Raw genomic sequence first — 16,866 nt, 5'->3', positions numbered from 1 at the left:
CAACATAATAATAATTTATGAATGATGAAGGGTTCATGAGGTAGGGGGGATGGGGAGGGAAGGGGAAAACGAGCAGCTGATACTAAGGGTTCAAGTGGAAGGCATATGTTTTGAGAATGGTGATGGCAACAAATGTACATATGCGCTTGACACGGTGGATGTATGTATGGATAGTGATAAGAATTGTACAAGCCCCCAATAAAATGATTTTTAAAATAATTAGCATAATTAAATATGAATTTTAGAAATACACAACAAATAATAAAAATAGGACAAATTAGACTTTGCAATCAAATTTTTTTTTACTTTCACTCTTCCCTTTCCTTGCCTTGCCTTCCCTTTTCTCTGTGCCTTTTCCTCAGTGCCTCACCGCTCCCCTTGCTATTGTTATTCCCCCATAAGAATCACTAATTGCCACACTGGAGTGAGCTTAGAAATGGATTGCCAGCGTGGAAGAGGACTGCAGCCTTTGTCTGAAACTTCACCGCAGCCTCATGAGATTCTAAACTGGAACCACTCAGGTTAACCTTACAGTCTTGATTCCTGGGAATTCGATTAAAACGTACTTATCTTGATGTGCTAAGTTATGGATTACTTATAACTGGATAACTAAAACAGACATAAAACTGTCAAGGATTCTCATATATTGGAAAATATGTAGAATCTTATAAAGTTAAAATATAGCTACTCTATAACCCCACAATTCTACCAAGTGAAATGAAAATATCCCACAAAATATTGGTAAAATACTGTTCTGCTTTTGAGTTTTAACCAAATAATTTCAAATACAAATCACAAAAAGGAGAGTGAGTGAGTGAGTGAAAATCCTGTATTTCCCACAATAGGACTCAACAATCAAAAGGAATCAATGGTACATGCAACATGTATCTCAAAAACCAAAAGAAGCTACCCATAAGAAAGTGTACATATCATCAATTACATGTGTATAAAAAACATAACCTATGTTTAAGAAATCAGAGGAGAGGATATGATGAAATAGAAGAAATATATTTTTTAAAAGATAATTAAGGGATTGGGGCACAAGGAAGATTGTTAAGGTGATACAAATTATTATGTATACGAATGCATGTACATATATACACATGAGCATGTGTATACTTATATATACACATTGGTATGGTTTCACTTAAGAAGTATTTGAGTTACAACAATCCACATATGGTAGAGTCATCATTCTTTGCTTTGGGGTTTTTTTAAACAACTTTTTGCCAGAAATATGTACTACTTATTTATATCTCTGTGCATAATAAATATTCTTTTACTAATCTCACATAATGCCACCCCCGACAAAGAACATAAAGGTCAGTTTTATAAAGATTGTGATAATAAAAGGAATCATCAATAAACATCTTTTTTAAATGAGGTATTCAACCTATGTCAAACTGACATAGATTATGACAATAACTTAGAATTTTATATACATATAAACACCCATGCACATGATAAATACATTGGTTGCATTTGTGTTTATAGTTGACAAAACTCACCTCCTTGTACAGTTAAATGATGAAGAGTTTGTTAAATGTAAAATGTGAATTTATTTTAAAACATAGTTATGGTAAAGAGGATCTTCAAAGTTTGTTGAATGAAATGAACAATGGCTTAAGAAAGAACCATTAGGCAGCTGATACAGTAACCTTGGTGATAAGGGTGACTTTTAGAATTTAAAGAGTTGACATTAAGTAGCAAAATCTGTTTGGATTTTCCCCTTCCTCAGTTACTCTCTAGATTTCACAGGGTTTTATTAAGTCAAAATGAACTCAACATCAGTGAGTTTGTTTGGGTTCTGCTAGTTTGTTTTTCCAATATAACTTTGACCAACACACGTATTGACATGAGTATGTTCTTAGAAATGAGTTGGGTAATTTTGCTCAGAAACTCATGGACCATGATTTTGTTCTAGCTCTAGAAAACAATACAATTAGAGACTCTGTTTTCAGGAAGAATAAACAAGTGTCAGCACATATTTCTTCTTTATGTTGGAATTGGCAAAATAAAGCCAGGAATTTAGGATTGCTGTCAGTTTTGCTTAGTTTACACAAGTTAGGACTCAGAGTAATGGGCTTATTGAAAATGTGCTTTAAGAGCAGCTTCTCTATCTGGGCTGCACACTCTTTGCTGCAATATGGGGTTCAACTGGAGTGTAGTGACTATTTGTGCATTTAAAAATATTCCTGTAGAATAAATAACGATGCTGCAATAGTAGCAGCAGTAACAGTAACAGCAACATGATAGGAATGCCACAGTTCTCAGCCTTTCTCATACCAACAGCTAACCAAAATACAATTTCAAAGAATTAATGATATCTTGTATTTGTTCAGAGATTGGGCAAAATAAAATTAAATAAATCACTGAGGACAGTTAAGTGGCAATTGGCAGAGATAGAAATTTAAGTTCTAGTCAAGTCTTCCTAGTGTACTCTGATTTAGTCTACACTAAACACTATAGTGTTTGGACCTATTTATTTGCTTCTTTTGTTTGTAACCATATATGTTGAATTTAGAGTGAGATTTATATGGAAGAGATTAAAAGATTTTTGTTCCTTTTGTAAGGAAGACAAATTTCATGAGAAGGAACCTGTAATTTTCATTATTTAATTAACCATGTGTTAAAGCATCTAATAGAGAAAAGACGCAACTGTAAAAATTGGGATTCTGCTCATGAACAAAATGGCATAGATTCAGCTTGGATCTCTCATCTCTCCTGGATCCTAGTTCAAGGGGGGATAGGAGAGGGCGGGCAGGAGAGACTTACAAGTAAACAAAATAATGAAAATAGTCACATTTCTTACTGAAGATTATAGGTAAAATATAAGAAAGAAGAAAAGAGTACGCATTTGAGGGGAGTTTACGATATTATATTTACAAGCCCAAAAAAGTCTCCTTGCTAGTTACATATCAGCAAAGATTTGAAAAACTAAATGAGTCAGTGACTGAGGTAAAATGGGTTGGATGGGGAACCAAATGTTAAGTGAGACTCTTTTGCTATCATAGTTGAGGTCATACAGCTGAGTATAATAAATGACAACCATTGCATTCCCATTTCATACAAATGCAATAGACGTTGAAAAGAAATGAAGCTTGCTAGAGAAGGTCTAATACCTTATACAAACGATCTGATTCTTCGCTCTCTGGGCAGACATATGAAAGAAGTTAACGATGCCATGGAAAGGACTCTTGTGGAAGAGGTTGCTCACCCGAGTGTAGAAGATGTGCGCAGTGTTATGCAGATCCTTTCCTGCCAAAGATTATGGGTTTGGTGCAGGATCAGGCAGAGAGTTGTTCTGTGCATAGAAGCAATATAAGAGAGACAAACCAGACTGAATCTAGCAATAACCCACAGTATTCCCATTCCCTGACCATCTCAACGTGAGTGAAAGGAAAATTAACATCACTTACAGATGGCTCCTAAACTGAAGTCTTACATAACTGATTCTTACTGTAATTGAAAAGAGAGAAGGTGCATTCTTATGAGTTGACGTGAATTCTCTAAAATCCTGGGTCATCCACAGACTTCTGGGGTCTAATTCTTTCTGAAAACTTATGCAAGCAAGATTGGCTTTCACACCTCCAGCTGTGAATCACAAGAGAAATCACTTCCATCAGGTCTTGATGAGCCCACCTGACCGCCTTCCCCCACAATGAGCTACATGGAGGCCAGAAAAATCACCAGGCAGAAGTAATCATGAAAACCATGCCCATCTTGGAAGAAAAGCTTAACACATTGTTTTAGGTGTATTTTTGGAGTCGAGCTGCGAGTTTATCAAACATCATGAACCTTATCAGGGAACATTGCATTACTAGAGATCCAGGAAGTGGGTTTTTCACAAAACCCACCAAAGCGCTTCATGAGAAAACAATAATACAGCATTATCCATCTGCCATCCAGATGGCACAAATCAGTATCTTTCTTCTTTACAACTTTCCTCCTTCACTTGAATCAGTCTTAAACAAAAGCCAAAGGTATCATAAGACAGAGATTTTTTAACTTGAAGAAATAGAATTAGAATACAGACTTGTAAAGTCAGGTGTAATAAAAGAAGAAAAAGTGGTCTAAGTGAGAATCTGAAGGATTAATTTAGTTCAGACTTTAATATATTAAAAGTAAATGTTCTAAATCCAAAGGTGATTGAAAAATGTGCTGAGAATATTGTCCAGAGATGGAAAAACTATTCAACAAAAGTGGTTTACTATGAAAGATAACTAACAGATCTTACCTTTCTGTTTCCAGTCTCTTCAATGAATTCGTTATACAGAAATTCAGAGAAAAGTAAGTGCCATAATAAAAATTATGCAACCGAAGGCTAATTTGATCAGCTAGTCTATCTACATAAGGAGTGCCATGGTGGTGCTGGCGGTGCTCAGCTACTAACTGAAAGGCTAACAGTTCAACTCGACTAAGAGGCACCTAGGAAGAGAGATAACCATAAAAACCCTAGGAGAACAGTTCTACCTGGCACATGTTATTAAATTAAAAGCAAATTTGGTTATATACAATTAATGACTTTTCTAAGAAGATTTAGCAGATTTAGCATATAAAAATAATTGCCTTTACAATAAGCTGATAATACATTAATTTTATAATTTCCAATAACTTTTCAATAAAGAGTATTTATAAAGTGTATAATTTAAGCATTTATTTCACTGCTCTCCTATGGGATTGAACCAAACAAAATCAATTCCAAATGCAAAGTAAGAACAAAAACAAAAACTACTAGAGATATCTTTGAAAATTATTTTTAATATTAAAAATGTAGAATTCTGTCAGCAAAGAAAAATTCAAAAGAAATGGTTTTCTTGAATCACAGAGGCACTAAACAACAAAGTAGGAAGTATAGCAGAAGCGCTAACAGGGATGTTCCATGAGACCAAGAGGGCGGACGGATGTGTTGTTGCTCCGACTTAGAGTGACCGCACAGACGCCAGAAACACTGCTCGGTTCTGTGCCTCATTACACTTGTTGTTCTATTTGAGTTCATTGTTGCAGCCACTGAGTCAATCCACCTTATTGGTCTCCCTTTTTGGGTTTATTTTGTTTGTTTTGATGCCTCTCCACTTTATCAAGTGTCATGTCTTTCTTCAGGGACTGGTCACTCCTGACAAAATATTCAAAGTGCATGAGACAAAGTCTCACCATCCTTGCTACTAAAGAGCGTAGGCACTTTCAATATTCTTTGGCAGCCCATAATTCAAGTGCATCGGTTCTTTTCCGGTGTTCCTTATTCAATGTCCAACTTCAGGTGCAAATGAGACCTAGTGGAGTGCAAATCGTAGTAGTAACCACAAAGTCAGCTATTCAAATCCACCAGCTGCTCCACAGAGGAAAACTAAGGAGAAGGGGGTGAAGGGAGACTCCGGATAGGGCAAGATATGACAAAATAACAATCTATAAATTATTAAGGACTCATGAGCGAGGGGAGCCCGGAGAGAGGGGAAAAAAGAGGACCTGATGCAAAGTGGAGAGCAAATACTTTGAAAATGATTAGGGCAAAGAATGTACGGATGTGCTTTATACAATTGATGTATTTATATGTATGGATTGTGATAAGAGTTTTATGAGCCCCTAATAAAATGTTAAAAAAATTTTAAAAAATAAATTTTAAAAAAGAAGAAAACAAACAAATATAGTCTCTGAAACTCAAGGAGCTGTTATACCTATGTCCTCTAGGGTTGCTATGAGTTAGTCCACTAGGTGGCAGGGGGTGTGTACAATGAAGCCATGACTTTACACCTCTAAAAAAAGAAAGCAAGTCCTCTCATGAGGTATTTGGTGTTACCACCTAAGCAGCCTCAGAAACTACTCTTTTTTGGTCCATGTAAATATATCTATCACACACATTTTACAGGTGAACAACTTCTTGGCAACAATTATAATACCATAAATATGCAAGTATAAGCCGAGTTTTTCAGCACATTTTTAATGGAGTTTTTGTGGTAAAATTAGGTGCCTAGCTGATATTTCGGACGGCTTAAACTCACGTATATATGGTAATTGACTGGGAGCTCTACCCTTAATCAATATAGGAGGAAAAAGAATGATCGAGAATAGAAAAATGATATGGAATGTGTGGCTGCTTGCCTCCGTGAATAATTTCAGATGGCAAGAATGACTGAAGGCACCCGCATACCATGATGAGACACTTTGATCAACAATTATGTAGAGAAACTCCAATAACAAAAATTGGTAAATACAGAATCTGATTTCAAATTCTCATGAACTCCAAAATTTCTAGAACCAGAATGCTGAACAAAGCTCTAAAATCTTTCATAACCCTGTAACTGTAAATCACCATACCCTAGAAATATATCTTATAATCTAACAATAATTTAGCTGAAGAAGTAAAAGGGTCTGTCTTTAGCACCAAGATCTTTTAAGAATTATCTAAAAAGGATTATATTAATAACAACAACTCAAAATCTTAGATAAGATTCCTTAGGCAGCAAACAATAAGTTAATGCTAATGGAGGATGAGCAAGTTAAAACGAGGGTGAGAATGTACAACTCAAAACAGAATGTAATCAGTCACTAAATCGTGCATGCGAGAACCATTGGTGTATGTTCTGATGTGCACTGGGTCACTCTGAGTTGGAAGCAGCTAAGTGACAGTGTTGTTCTTTTTTGCTTCGTAAATGTTGCTGCTCATATTTTCCAACAGCAAGGAATCCCACGGGGGGTTTTACTCTTAAACTGCTTGCTGAAAGAACAGCCTTGTAACCAACAGGCTTCTCTTTGAGAGAAAGACAAAATTTTCTGATTCCAGGAAGATGTACAAGCTCAGAAACTCACCGGTGAATTCTATCCTGTCCGGTAGGATCACAGTGTGTCAGAATCAACTCCCCGGCAGTGAGTTGGGTTTGGGCTTTGGTATTCTCATACACCACAGTAAAACAAATGACACAAAATTACAGTTTAAAATGAGCTAGGTTGATTCAATCATTGTTTTCACCTGTAATCATCTAGGTGTTAACAAGTTATCCCTTCATATTAACAAAACTCACTGACATCCAATTGATTCAATCTCATGCCAATCCTATCCCAAAAGGTAGAATTGCCCTCTTACTTATTCAATCTGAATGCTCAGCAAATAATCAGAGAAGTTGAATTATATGAAGAAGAACACAGCATCAGTGTTGGAAGAAGACTTATTAATATCCTGTAATGCGCAGATGACACAGCCTGGCTGGCCGAAAGTGAAGAGTACTTGAAGCACTTGTTAAAGAAGATCAAGAATTGAATCTTTCAACATGGATTAAGACTCAATATAAAGCATGTCAAAATTTTCACAACTGGGCCTGCAGGTTTGGTCATGATGTAGAGATAAGACTGAAATTGTTAAGGATTTTGTCTTACTTGGATCTACAATCAATGCTCATGGAAGCAGCAGACAAGTAATAAATCACACATTGCTCTGGACAACTCCACAACACTGTATCTCTTTAAAGTATTGAAAAGGAAGGAGGCTACTTTAAGGACTAAGGTGCACCTCATATGTGTGTCAAAATTGGACATTGAATAAGGAAGACTTAAGGTAAATACATTTGAATTACATTGTTGGCAAAGAATATTGAAAGTATCATGGACTGCCAAACACAGATAAACCTGTCTTTGAAGAAGTACAGCCTTAGAGGCAAGGAGAGGGGAATTTAATCTCACTACTTTGGATATGTTGTCAGGAAAGAACAGTCCCTGGTGAAAACTGCATCCATGCTTAGCATAGTAGCAGCGAGAAGCAAAGGCAGGCCTTCCCCAAGGTGAATGGCTTCTTCATTAAATTCCAGCTGAAGAACAAGTATGAGGCTGACGTAGGACTGGGAAGCAGTTCATTCTGTTGTACGTCGGGTCATAGGGTCGCTATGGAAAGGAACCTATTCTACAGCACCTAATAACAACCCCCCTGCAGCTTCCAGAGACTCAGAACCTCCTCGTTCTCCTGAAGAGCTGCTGGTGCTTTTGAGCTTCATATCGTGAGGTTAGTGCACAAACGTGTAACCACTAGACAATTAGGGCTTCTCCTTCTGAAGCAGTATTACGGAAAATCACTTTTCTATCTACAAGCAAGAAATATTTGAACACAATTTCAAATGTAAATTTTCGTATTTCTTCTTCCACTGTGGAATAATTTAAAAGGAATATGTATACATTTAATCTCCTTTTATTTAAAAAAAACTATCACTTTATGAGACAGAAATGCCATTACTTAAATACTGGAGATGTGTGCTTATGTATATGAGTTATATGGTTTCTTGTGTATAGAGTGTGACAAAGATAAGACTTTCTACTCTTGCAAAGAGTGACTCTCAGGAAACACTCAGGGGCAATTCTACCCCACCCTAGAGGGTCGCTGTGGGTCAGAAGTTCAGATTTGACTCCATGGCAGTGAATTTGGTTATGTGACTTTTTTTTGTATCTCATTTGCATTCTGCACAATGTTAGTTTGATAAAAATGAAAATCTTGCTTTCCTATTTTAATAGAATAAAATGTCAGGGGTCCTAGAAAAATATGGATGAAAAAATAATATTTAATTATAATCATATTTTGTTCTTTGACCAAAATATTATAACATGAATATTTTAAAGCAAAGTTTTAAATCTCTACTTTTCACATTTTCATAGACTCTAAGCAATTCCATTTTCAACTAATAAAAGATTCAAAAATTCACTGTATATTTGATTTAAATTATGAAATTAATCTCAGCTCATAACTCATTTGTGTATAAATTTTGCTCATACTTTCATTTTTCTCTATAAAAGAAATTATGATATACTTAATAATCAGAGAGCTTACTTTGTTTTGCTATTCCTTGACAAATCTTTACAGCAAATGTTGCGGTAGGAGGTGATGACAAGAAAATATATTGATGGCAACCAATAGAAAGAGCGAAGGTTGAATGTTTACATAATCTAAAGTGCCGGAGGTTGGTGGGCCATATACACATTAGCTCTCTCCCTGCAGTTCAGTAGATTCTACATGTTTGAGAAGTTGCATCTATGATAAAATAGCATAATACATCTTAAAATTGTTTTCTTTAACTGCCATGAATATTGTTATTTGTATATCCCATAGATCTGAGAAGAAGTAAATTAATAAAAATAGCTTAAGAACTGTTTAAAATGTAATCTATACATTATGCCTCCTTAATAAATGAAAACTTTTCAAATAACTTGAGAAAATAAGACATACAAAGATTATTATGATCAAATGACTGTTGGAAGTCTGAAATCACTTAATTGGGTAGGTGCTGATGAGTTTCATAGCAACTCGGTGCTATGAATTCATAGCTTCTCTGTCCTACGACTTGACCAGGCCAGAAACATCTTAAGCCATGCCATATCACTAGGTAACCTTTCTTTATTGTATTTATCAAGGTTATATTTTACAATTAGTGTATCACATTTTTGATCATCACCTGCCAGGCCATGATATTATAAACTCCAGGATGTTAATTTTTGTATCTTCCCCGCCCCATAATTATATATCCAGTTCAAACCTTGCCCAACTAGTATTCCTTTGATGAATGAGGTAATAAAATATACATTTATTCCTCTATTAATATCTAGATTTGTTTCTGTCAACAAAAGTTTAAAATGGGCTTTCTACAGTACTTCATAAGAAAGCTGATAGCCTGAAAACAACAGCAACAAAATCAATTAAGGACTCTTCATCATTTATTTTTACCAAGGTTATACTGATGCAATATATTCAGTTTCTTTTATTTAAAAATGCCTAAGGAAATTGCAGAAGCATAGTATATATTTATCTTACTACACAGACTACAGTTGCACAGCTAAACTTTGGCGGTAACACAGTTTCAGTCATTGCAAAGGAGCTTCGTCTAAAACACACTTTTTCCCCCATCATTATGCTATTTGGTATTCCTATGGTTTTCCTTATGAATGGGTGGAGAGTGTAATATCAGTGCTACTTATTTAGCATTTACATAGCAGTTTATCTATACAAAGTTATACAATGATTTTTTATAATAACATAGAATTATTACCAAAGTGTGCTCTTGTATCATTATACTATAGGGATTAATACAGTTTAGACTTAAATTTTATTGTACCCTAAACCACTAATAAGTAATTTAGAAGGAGCTTTTATTTTCTTTTTAAAGGATGTTTATTCTCTAGAACACGGAGAAAATTAATAGCAAATAACCCTCACAGTTAGACAAATCGGAGAGGCCTTTTGCAACTGAAAATCATTCAGGTGCTTTCTTACCTTTTAGGGGTAGGGGCATAAAGCACTACTATACTTGTGTAGTGTGATGTATTCTCCTGGAAATATGACCAGGGGGGATTTGATTCTGCTCTACAGCTAATACCTAAGGAGCCTGTAAATTTTCCTTAACCTCTGCATATCGCATTTTAAAAGCTGACTTCAATATGCTATGATAATGAGGATATAATAATAACACAGATTCAATAACTTGGGGGAAATTAAGTCTTAGAGAACTTATAAAAATTATAACTTTATATTCCATAGAAATTAAATTTCTTTGGCACCAAGCTTTCAAGTGAAGAAAGTGAATTAAACAATTGTGCACATGGTTTCAGTGATTAAATATATATATATAAATTTATTAAAGTCATAATATTATTTTACCTTAATGATTTATTATTATTGCCTCAAATTTGTCTTTTGCTCTTCTAAAGATTTTTACAGAGAATCTGAAGAAAAATATTGACCAAGTTAATTTGTAATTTTAAACAAGACAGGGCAAGACCTTTCTCTTTTTTCGAAATGTTGACATGGTAATCATTTGTTGAGCTCCTAACTCAATTGCACATGAACTAGTCCTTCACTTACAGACATGCCACATCTGAGGAAATCATATTTTAGACATAGTTCTTATTTATAGTTTTAATAATGCATCTACCAGGTTTATATGTCCTCATAAGAAAGATTAAGTTGTAAGAATTTTTGTCTAGAGACTTCAAGCAAATAATCACATATAATTTTAAAATGGAGTGACTCAGAATGTGAGGATCTCAAACCACAGCATTATGTTATCTAAATAATTTTTTATTCGTAATACTTAATTTTTCATGTGATTTATTGCATCTTAGTTACACTTTCTAGATTTTGTTGTCCTACACTTAGTCCAAAGCGCCACCAGGATTCCTTTATCTCCGGATAGAATAGAATATCATGAAAATAGACTGATACAAATATGAAGGATAACCTATTCCAGCTATTGCACTTTGCATTTACATACAAGCTGAGGAACCTAGTATTGATAGGTTAAAACAGTTTAAAGTTAAGTAGGGTTAACAGTACTTATGTCACAGGTGATTATAACCATTTTAGAGATAAAAAGATAGAAGTAAAAAACAGTTCTATTTATGTACAATAGTTACACGTATTAAAATTCTGAGGTGAAGGGAATATTTTGCATGATTTTATATTGTTTCTGATTTTGAAGATATCACTTAGGTCTCTTACAAGTCAGGAGCAGATGATGGATTTTCTTTTCATATTTACTCGAGTAAGGTATTGCACCTGAAGTATCCAAATCAACTGGACTTTGGACTCTTTCAAGTTGTGCTGACACCCATAATGTTAACATAATTCCTAAACTCCTCATATTATAATCTGAAATTAAATTTCTATGATCAGTTAGTTTGGCAAAATGTTTAGAGAATCATGATATGTACCATGCTAGTAGAGTCTACCTCAGACTAAACTGAAAAATGTTCTCGTTAGTATGGTTTGGGAAGTCCTCGATAGAGGTAGCCATCACTTTGGCAACGCAATAATTACAATAAATAGTGAAAAGATAAATGATTTAAAGTCAGACTTAGGCTGCACTCAGTTTTAGTAGAAATAAAAGATAAAATAATTTCAAAATGTGTGAAAACAAGTCTGTTAATATTTTTTGAGAATAGGTATTCTAAATTAAGCCCAAGGTAAAAAGTTATTTAAATTAAGACACTTTTAAAATTCCTGCCAACAATAAGAGTGTTTTATTTAGATAATGCTGGGAAGCTACCTGTATTTTAGGAAATAATGGGAGATGAGTGCTTCTTCTTTCTTTTCTCTCAAGTGGACTTGTGTATCAGGAAAGGGAAATGCTGTGTCTACTAATAAAAAATTAAATATGCTGAATAAATGATTTTTTTCAGAAAAGTTCAGTTGACACATTTAGAAAACTAAGGAATAAAAATATTTTCTATCAAGATTAAGTCTATAAACATGTAAGAATATGTTTAGGCATCAACGTATTGATTCTGCACATATGTTTGAATTATGTGAAATTTAAGTCATGGGATTAAAAACCTTTCACAGCCAGAAGGGAAGTCACCTAAAGCAGAAAAGTGCAAGACACAGAAAACACTTACAAACCTTTTACTCGGTTCTTTAAAATGCTCTTCAGAATCAGATTTAGCCAATCTCAATTATTAATCCACTCCATAATTCTGATTAATATTTGAAAAATATAATATCCGTATAAATAGATTACATGTTATTACTGGTAACATAGAAACAAATTGATCATTTATATTAGTTATTCCAATTTATTCTAACTTTATCTATAATGTTCTAATTTATTCCTTCCTGGAAATTTTTTACTTTTAGTAACAACATAGCTATACCGAGAGACTTTAAACCATCAAGATATGGGCAATAAACTTAAAATAAGTGTATGTGTAATAAATAAAATAGTGAATACTAATCATTCACACTCATTCATATATGTATTTTTAGTTAGTAATCAATGACTCCTTTTACATGATACATATTTATTATAATTTTTGCAGTTGTTTCTTATTCATTACTCTTTGTATATAACTTAGGAGTCATATACAAATAAAAAATCTAAGGGTGAAAATTTTATTATGCTTATCTGAACAATAAAATAGGCAATGAGCAGAGCTCTTGTAAACATTGAAGTTGTTGAATTTATTTTTTGAAATTTACAAAGGATAGACCCATTTAATTCGATATATACTCTACAAGGTTCACTGAAAACTAAGGTTCTTGGGCTCTGTCCTACACTAATGCGTAGTGTCCCAGGAATCTCCAGTTTAGCAGTTTCCCCAGGTGATTCTTGGACAGCACTCCTAGTAGGCATTTGACAGGCTAGAAAAGTTTGTTGTTCGGCAATCCATGATTTAACTTATAGGAATAGATATTAGCTTTTAAAATTCTTATTCCAATGATTTAATTCCCTTGTTATCTTTTCATTTTTGTTTCATCAATTTAATGAGGGGAAACTTATTCTTTAGAATTACATGAAGGAAAGTGTCTCTTGACTCCTAGGGTTTCCCCCACCCTACTCCATTCTCTTCTGCCTCCTCCTTTTCCCTTCTCTCCCTCTTCTCCTTTTCCATTGTTGCTTCAATATCAGTGTCATGATCAGTTTCTCTTTTCTCTTTGACACACTCAGCCTTTACAAGGGAACGACTTTTAAAACTGAAATGACAGCAAACAGAAACTCATCACATGCTATATCCCAGCCTGAAAAGAGTCCATTCCCTGTCACATTCAAGAACATGCAAAAGTCTCTTGACGAGGGAGTTCATCACAGTAAGACTCACTTTCATCCTGTTTAAAATGTTCATTTAGCCTGCTCTGGTAAAATTTCATTATCAATTTGATTGCATAATTAATCATATGATAATGCAGAAGACAATGCAGAGACCTTACTACAAAATAACATCTTAAGTGCTATTCTATGAACTTTTTAAAGTTCACTCCTGTTTTAATCCACAGGTTTCATAAATGATAGGAAGATGGAAATCATATTTATCAGCAACCAATCTCTCATTTCTGACATGTTAAGCTACCTGTAATCTTAATTAAACAACAAAAGAAGTGTGTAGATATTAATACAAAAATATCTGACTGAAATGTAATGCTTATATTATTTTCCATAGAAGACCCTCTCTTTTTCTCATAAAGTTACTTAATTTTATTCTCTCAGTGAAATGCATCCTGATTTTATAAGGAAGGAAGTATTTTTTAGGAGTTTTGGAAGTGTTAAGCACCCTTTTCTCTGCTCGGAAACTCAAAAAGGAAGCTTTCACTTTGTGTTTGTGCTGGGTCTCTTCTTTCTCAGACACCTGCACCTCCCATTGCCCACCTTAGGGAAGGGAAGTCTGAGAAGACATTTTTTATTAAATAAAATAATAATTTAGCTACCATCAATTCTAGCTCCCTTTAGTGTAACTGTTACATTGTAAGCATTCAAAATCAAGGATAACCTTAGGAGTGCCTTAGTTTCATCCATAGCTGTTTATATACTATGGTGAGGATGGTAATTCTAAAAGAGCAATATTTCAGAATGTCAGCCCAGAAGAAGTCAAGTATAAACAATATAATGTTTTCGCACCTACTGCCAGGGCAGGACATCCTAAGGAGGACTGTGTAGATAGTTGAATGATGAATTAATTGTGGAGGGAGTCTTTTCTGACACTTCTCTTGATGTAAAACAATTAAGAAAAATTAGGGTCAAAATACTTCAGAGGGCACCACTGCGCATCTCCACCTTCTTCTTTTCTCTATTCCACATAGCAAGACTCTAAAGAATTCATGCAGGTTCCATAATTTTGGTATAGAATTCACCTGGTTCAGTTTTTATCAATACTGCAGCAAGGCCAAGTATTTTCCAGATGTGTACCCTCCACACTGTGTACATAGTAAACTACATTCTCTTCCCCATGCCCATGCCCCAAATCCCTCTCCTATCCCACAGAAGGGGGACAGTGTTCAGAAGAGGAGTTCATTAGTTCCCCCACGCCTTTACCGGCCTTCTTTCTGCACTACACTGATGCCTGGTGTGGATTGAGATGCCCTATTTATTGAACTAGACAAGCCTCTTTCCATTTGGCCCTAATCCGGGCTGCTGTCCCTGGTGCTGAACTATGTCAGCCCATCAAGAAGTATGCTGCCGGGTCATTGGGGCTGAATAGAAAACCTGGCTGGCTGATTTTAAGAACGCCTTGGTCTGGAGCAAGTAACACACTAGTGTACAGAATGAGAGACACCCCCAATTTCTCGGTTACACATACCTCTCTGTATGATTCAGGACCCCATTTCAGATTTTTCCCCAGACCCCCACCATAAACGACTCCAACATGGCCTCAGACGCCAGGGAACATCAACACAGCCCACCTAGATAATAGATTGCAGCAATATCAAATCGCTACTCCTTGTACACAGTCTGTGTTGTTAGGCTTTCCAAATAAAACACAGCTGATAGATACATAAAATAATAAATAAATGGACACATAAACAAAAGTGACCTCTCCCTCTCTTCCCTTCCTTTTCCACACCATGTATTCAGACTTGTCTGCATTTCAAAGCCCCAAATCCGAGGAACGCATTTTCATACACTTGGGTGGTCTCCCTTAGTTCCACACCGCCAAACCCTTCCCCCATCTCTCCATAACAAAACGACGCCAGAAAGGGCACATCTTACCCTGGGTAGAGCGAGAGCAGGAGCAGCATCCACGCCGTCATTTTCTGGGAATGTACCAGAGGCAAGTAGACTGGGCTTCTTGTGCTCCGTGTATTTGGCGAAGTCATCGCTATTTTACCCTTGTGTTCCCCCCACCCCCCTCACCTCTTTCTCTTGGTTGCAGAAGAATCCCTCCCCTTTGTATTGTTATTATACGTATGATCTGATGGCGGCTCCCCCCACCTGCCTCTAGTAGGTCCCGTCGCTGGGGAGATGTATTGCTACCAGATTCAAAAATTAATATTCAGGAGGCAGAAATAAGATCAGCACAGACGACGCTTGTATCTAGATACCATCAAAGCGTCGGCTCAGGCAGCGGCTTCCAAGTCTGGGGGAATAATGTAATTGAGGCAGGGGGAGGGGGAGGGAAAAGCATGCCAAAGCAATTAAGGGAGAGAGAAACGCCTGCTTTACACATGCCCCTCACACTCTCTTGTACTCTCTGCGATCTGCCAGTAGTGTGTGCGCTTGTGTGTGTGTGTGCGCGCGCGCGTGTGCGTTGAAAAGAAGGAAGTAGACAAAAATCACTCGAGTTTTTGCGTAATTATTACGTAGATTAATTGTGAGGTCAAAGTGGAAGTACTGCGATGCTGCTACAGTGGGAATTTACACTTCCTTGGTGTCTTTCCACTGCTTTTTAACCCTTTCCTGCACTCACAAGCATACAAGGAGTGGCTTTCATGAACACAAGCTCTGCTTATTTAGCCCAGAACCTTTCAACAATGACATATTTATCAGATCTGCCAAGAATCCTTATTTTAATTTGTACTGTCTTCGAAATCATGATTAGGAGCTATGTGGAAGAGGGAGAGCAGACAGTGGGGGAGGAGTTTCCTTATAAACCATCTGGTATGAAGAGAGATTTGGTGGGTTCAATATGAATGGAGAAAAAACATAAAATCAAAAGACAGAGAAATTCTATACATCAGAGAATCCACTCTTCCCTTTGTGCTCTCCATATCTTCCTGAAAATGTAGAGATGCAAACTATTTGAAAGCCTAATGATATGAGTAACATGATGATCAGTATTAAAGAATATAAACTGCAGAACCAGGGGCTGCATTTGGAAGCACAGGGGCAAGAGCAGATGCTCAAGAGGACATTTGTTGTTTGATGATTGAATGTTTTTCTGTTCTTCTTGGTAAAAATTCTGAAAATTCCTGGTGTGAGTGAATAGAGTAAGCTGACTCCTGCTTGCCTAGACTGTTTCCATGGATACTAATACATGAGAGATAATCCACTATGCCAACCTACCTCCTCCACCACAGAGAATACCCCATTTAGTCATCACAGGGAATGAGTGGAGGACTGTCTGGTTTCTGTAGAGTCAAGAAAACACAGTAAAGGTGTACCTACAGAAGGCTAAAGTGAAAAGGAATTT

General features: G+C 35.8%; 1 protein-coding gene across 6 annotated transcripts in view; it reads right to left on the bottom strand.

Moving 5' to 3' along the window:
- The window catches only part of GABRG2 (gamma-aminobutyric acid type A receptor subunit gamma2), a 133,559-nt gene extending 118,006 nt beyond the window's left edge, over positions 1 to 15,553 (bottom strand). For all 6 annotated transcript variants that reach the window (XM_075543188.1, XM_075543189.1, XM_075543192.1 and 3 more), the window contains exon 1: positions 15,447 to 15,553. In XM_075543188.1, the coding sequence (XP_075399303.1) occupies positions 15,447 to 15,553 (107 nt within the window). The remainder of the gene's footprint in view (positions 1 to 15,446) is intronic.
- Between the last annotated feature and the right edge of the window lie 1,313 nt (positions 15,554 to 16,866).

This window comes from Tenrec ecaudatus, chromosome 2 (genome assembly GCF_050624435.1).
Source record: "Tenrec ecaudatus isolate mTenEca1 chromosome 2, mTenEca1.hap1, whole genome shotgun sequence".
NCBI classification, from domain to species: Eukaryota; Metazoa; Chordata; class Mammalia; order Afrosoricida; family Tenrecidae; genus Tenrec; species Tenrec ecaudatus.
Note: the sequence above shows the minus strand (reverse complement) of the source record. Positions and strands in the feature narration are given on the sequence as shown.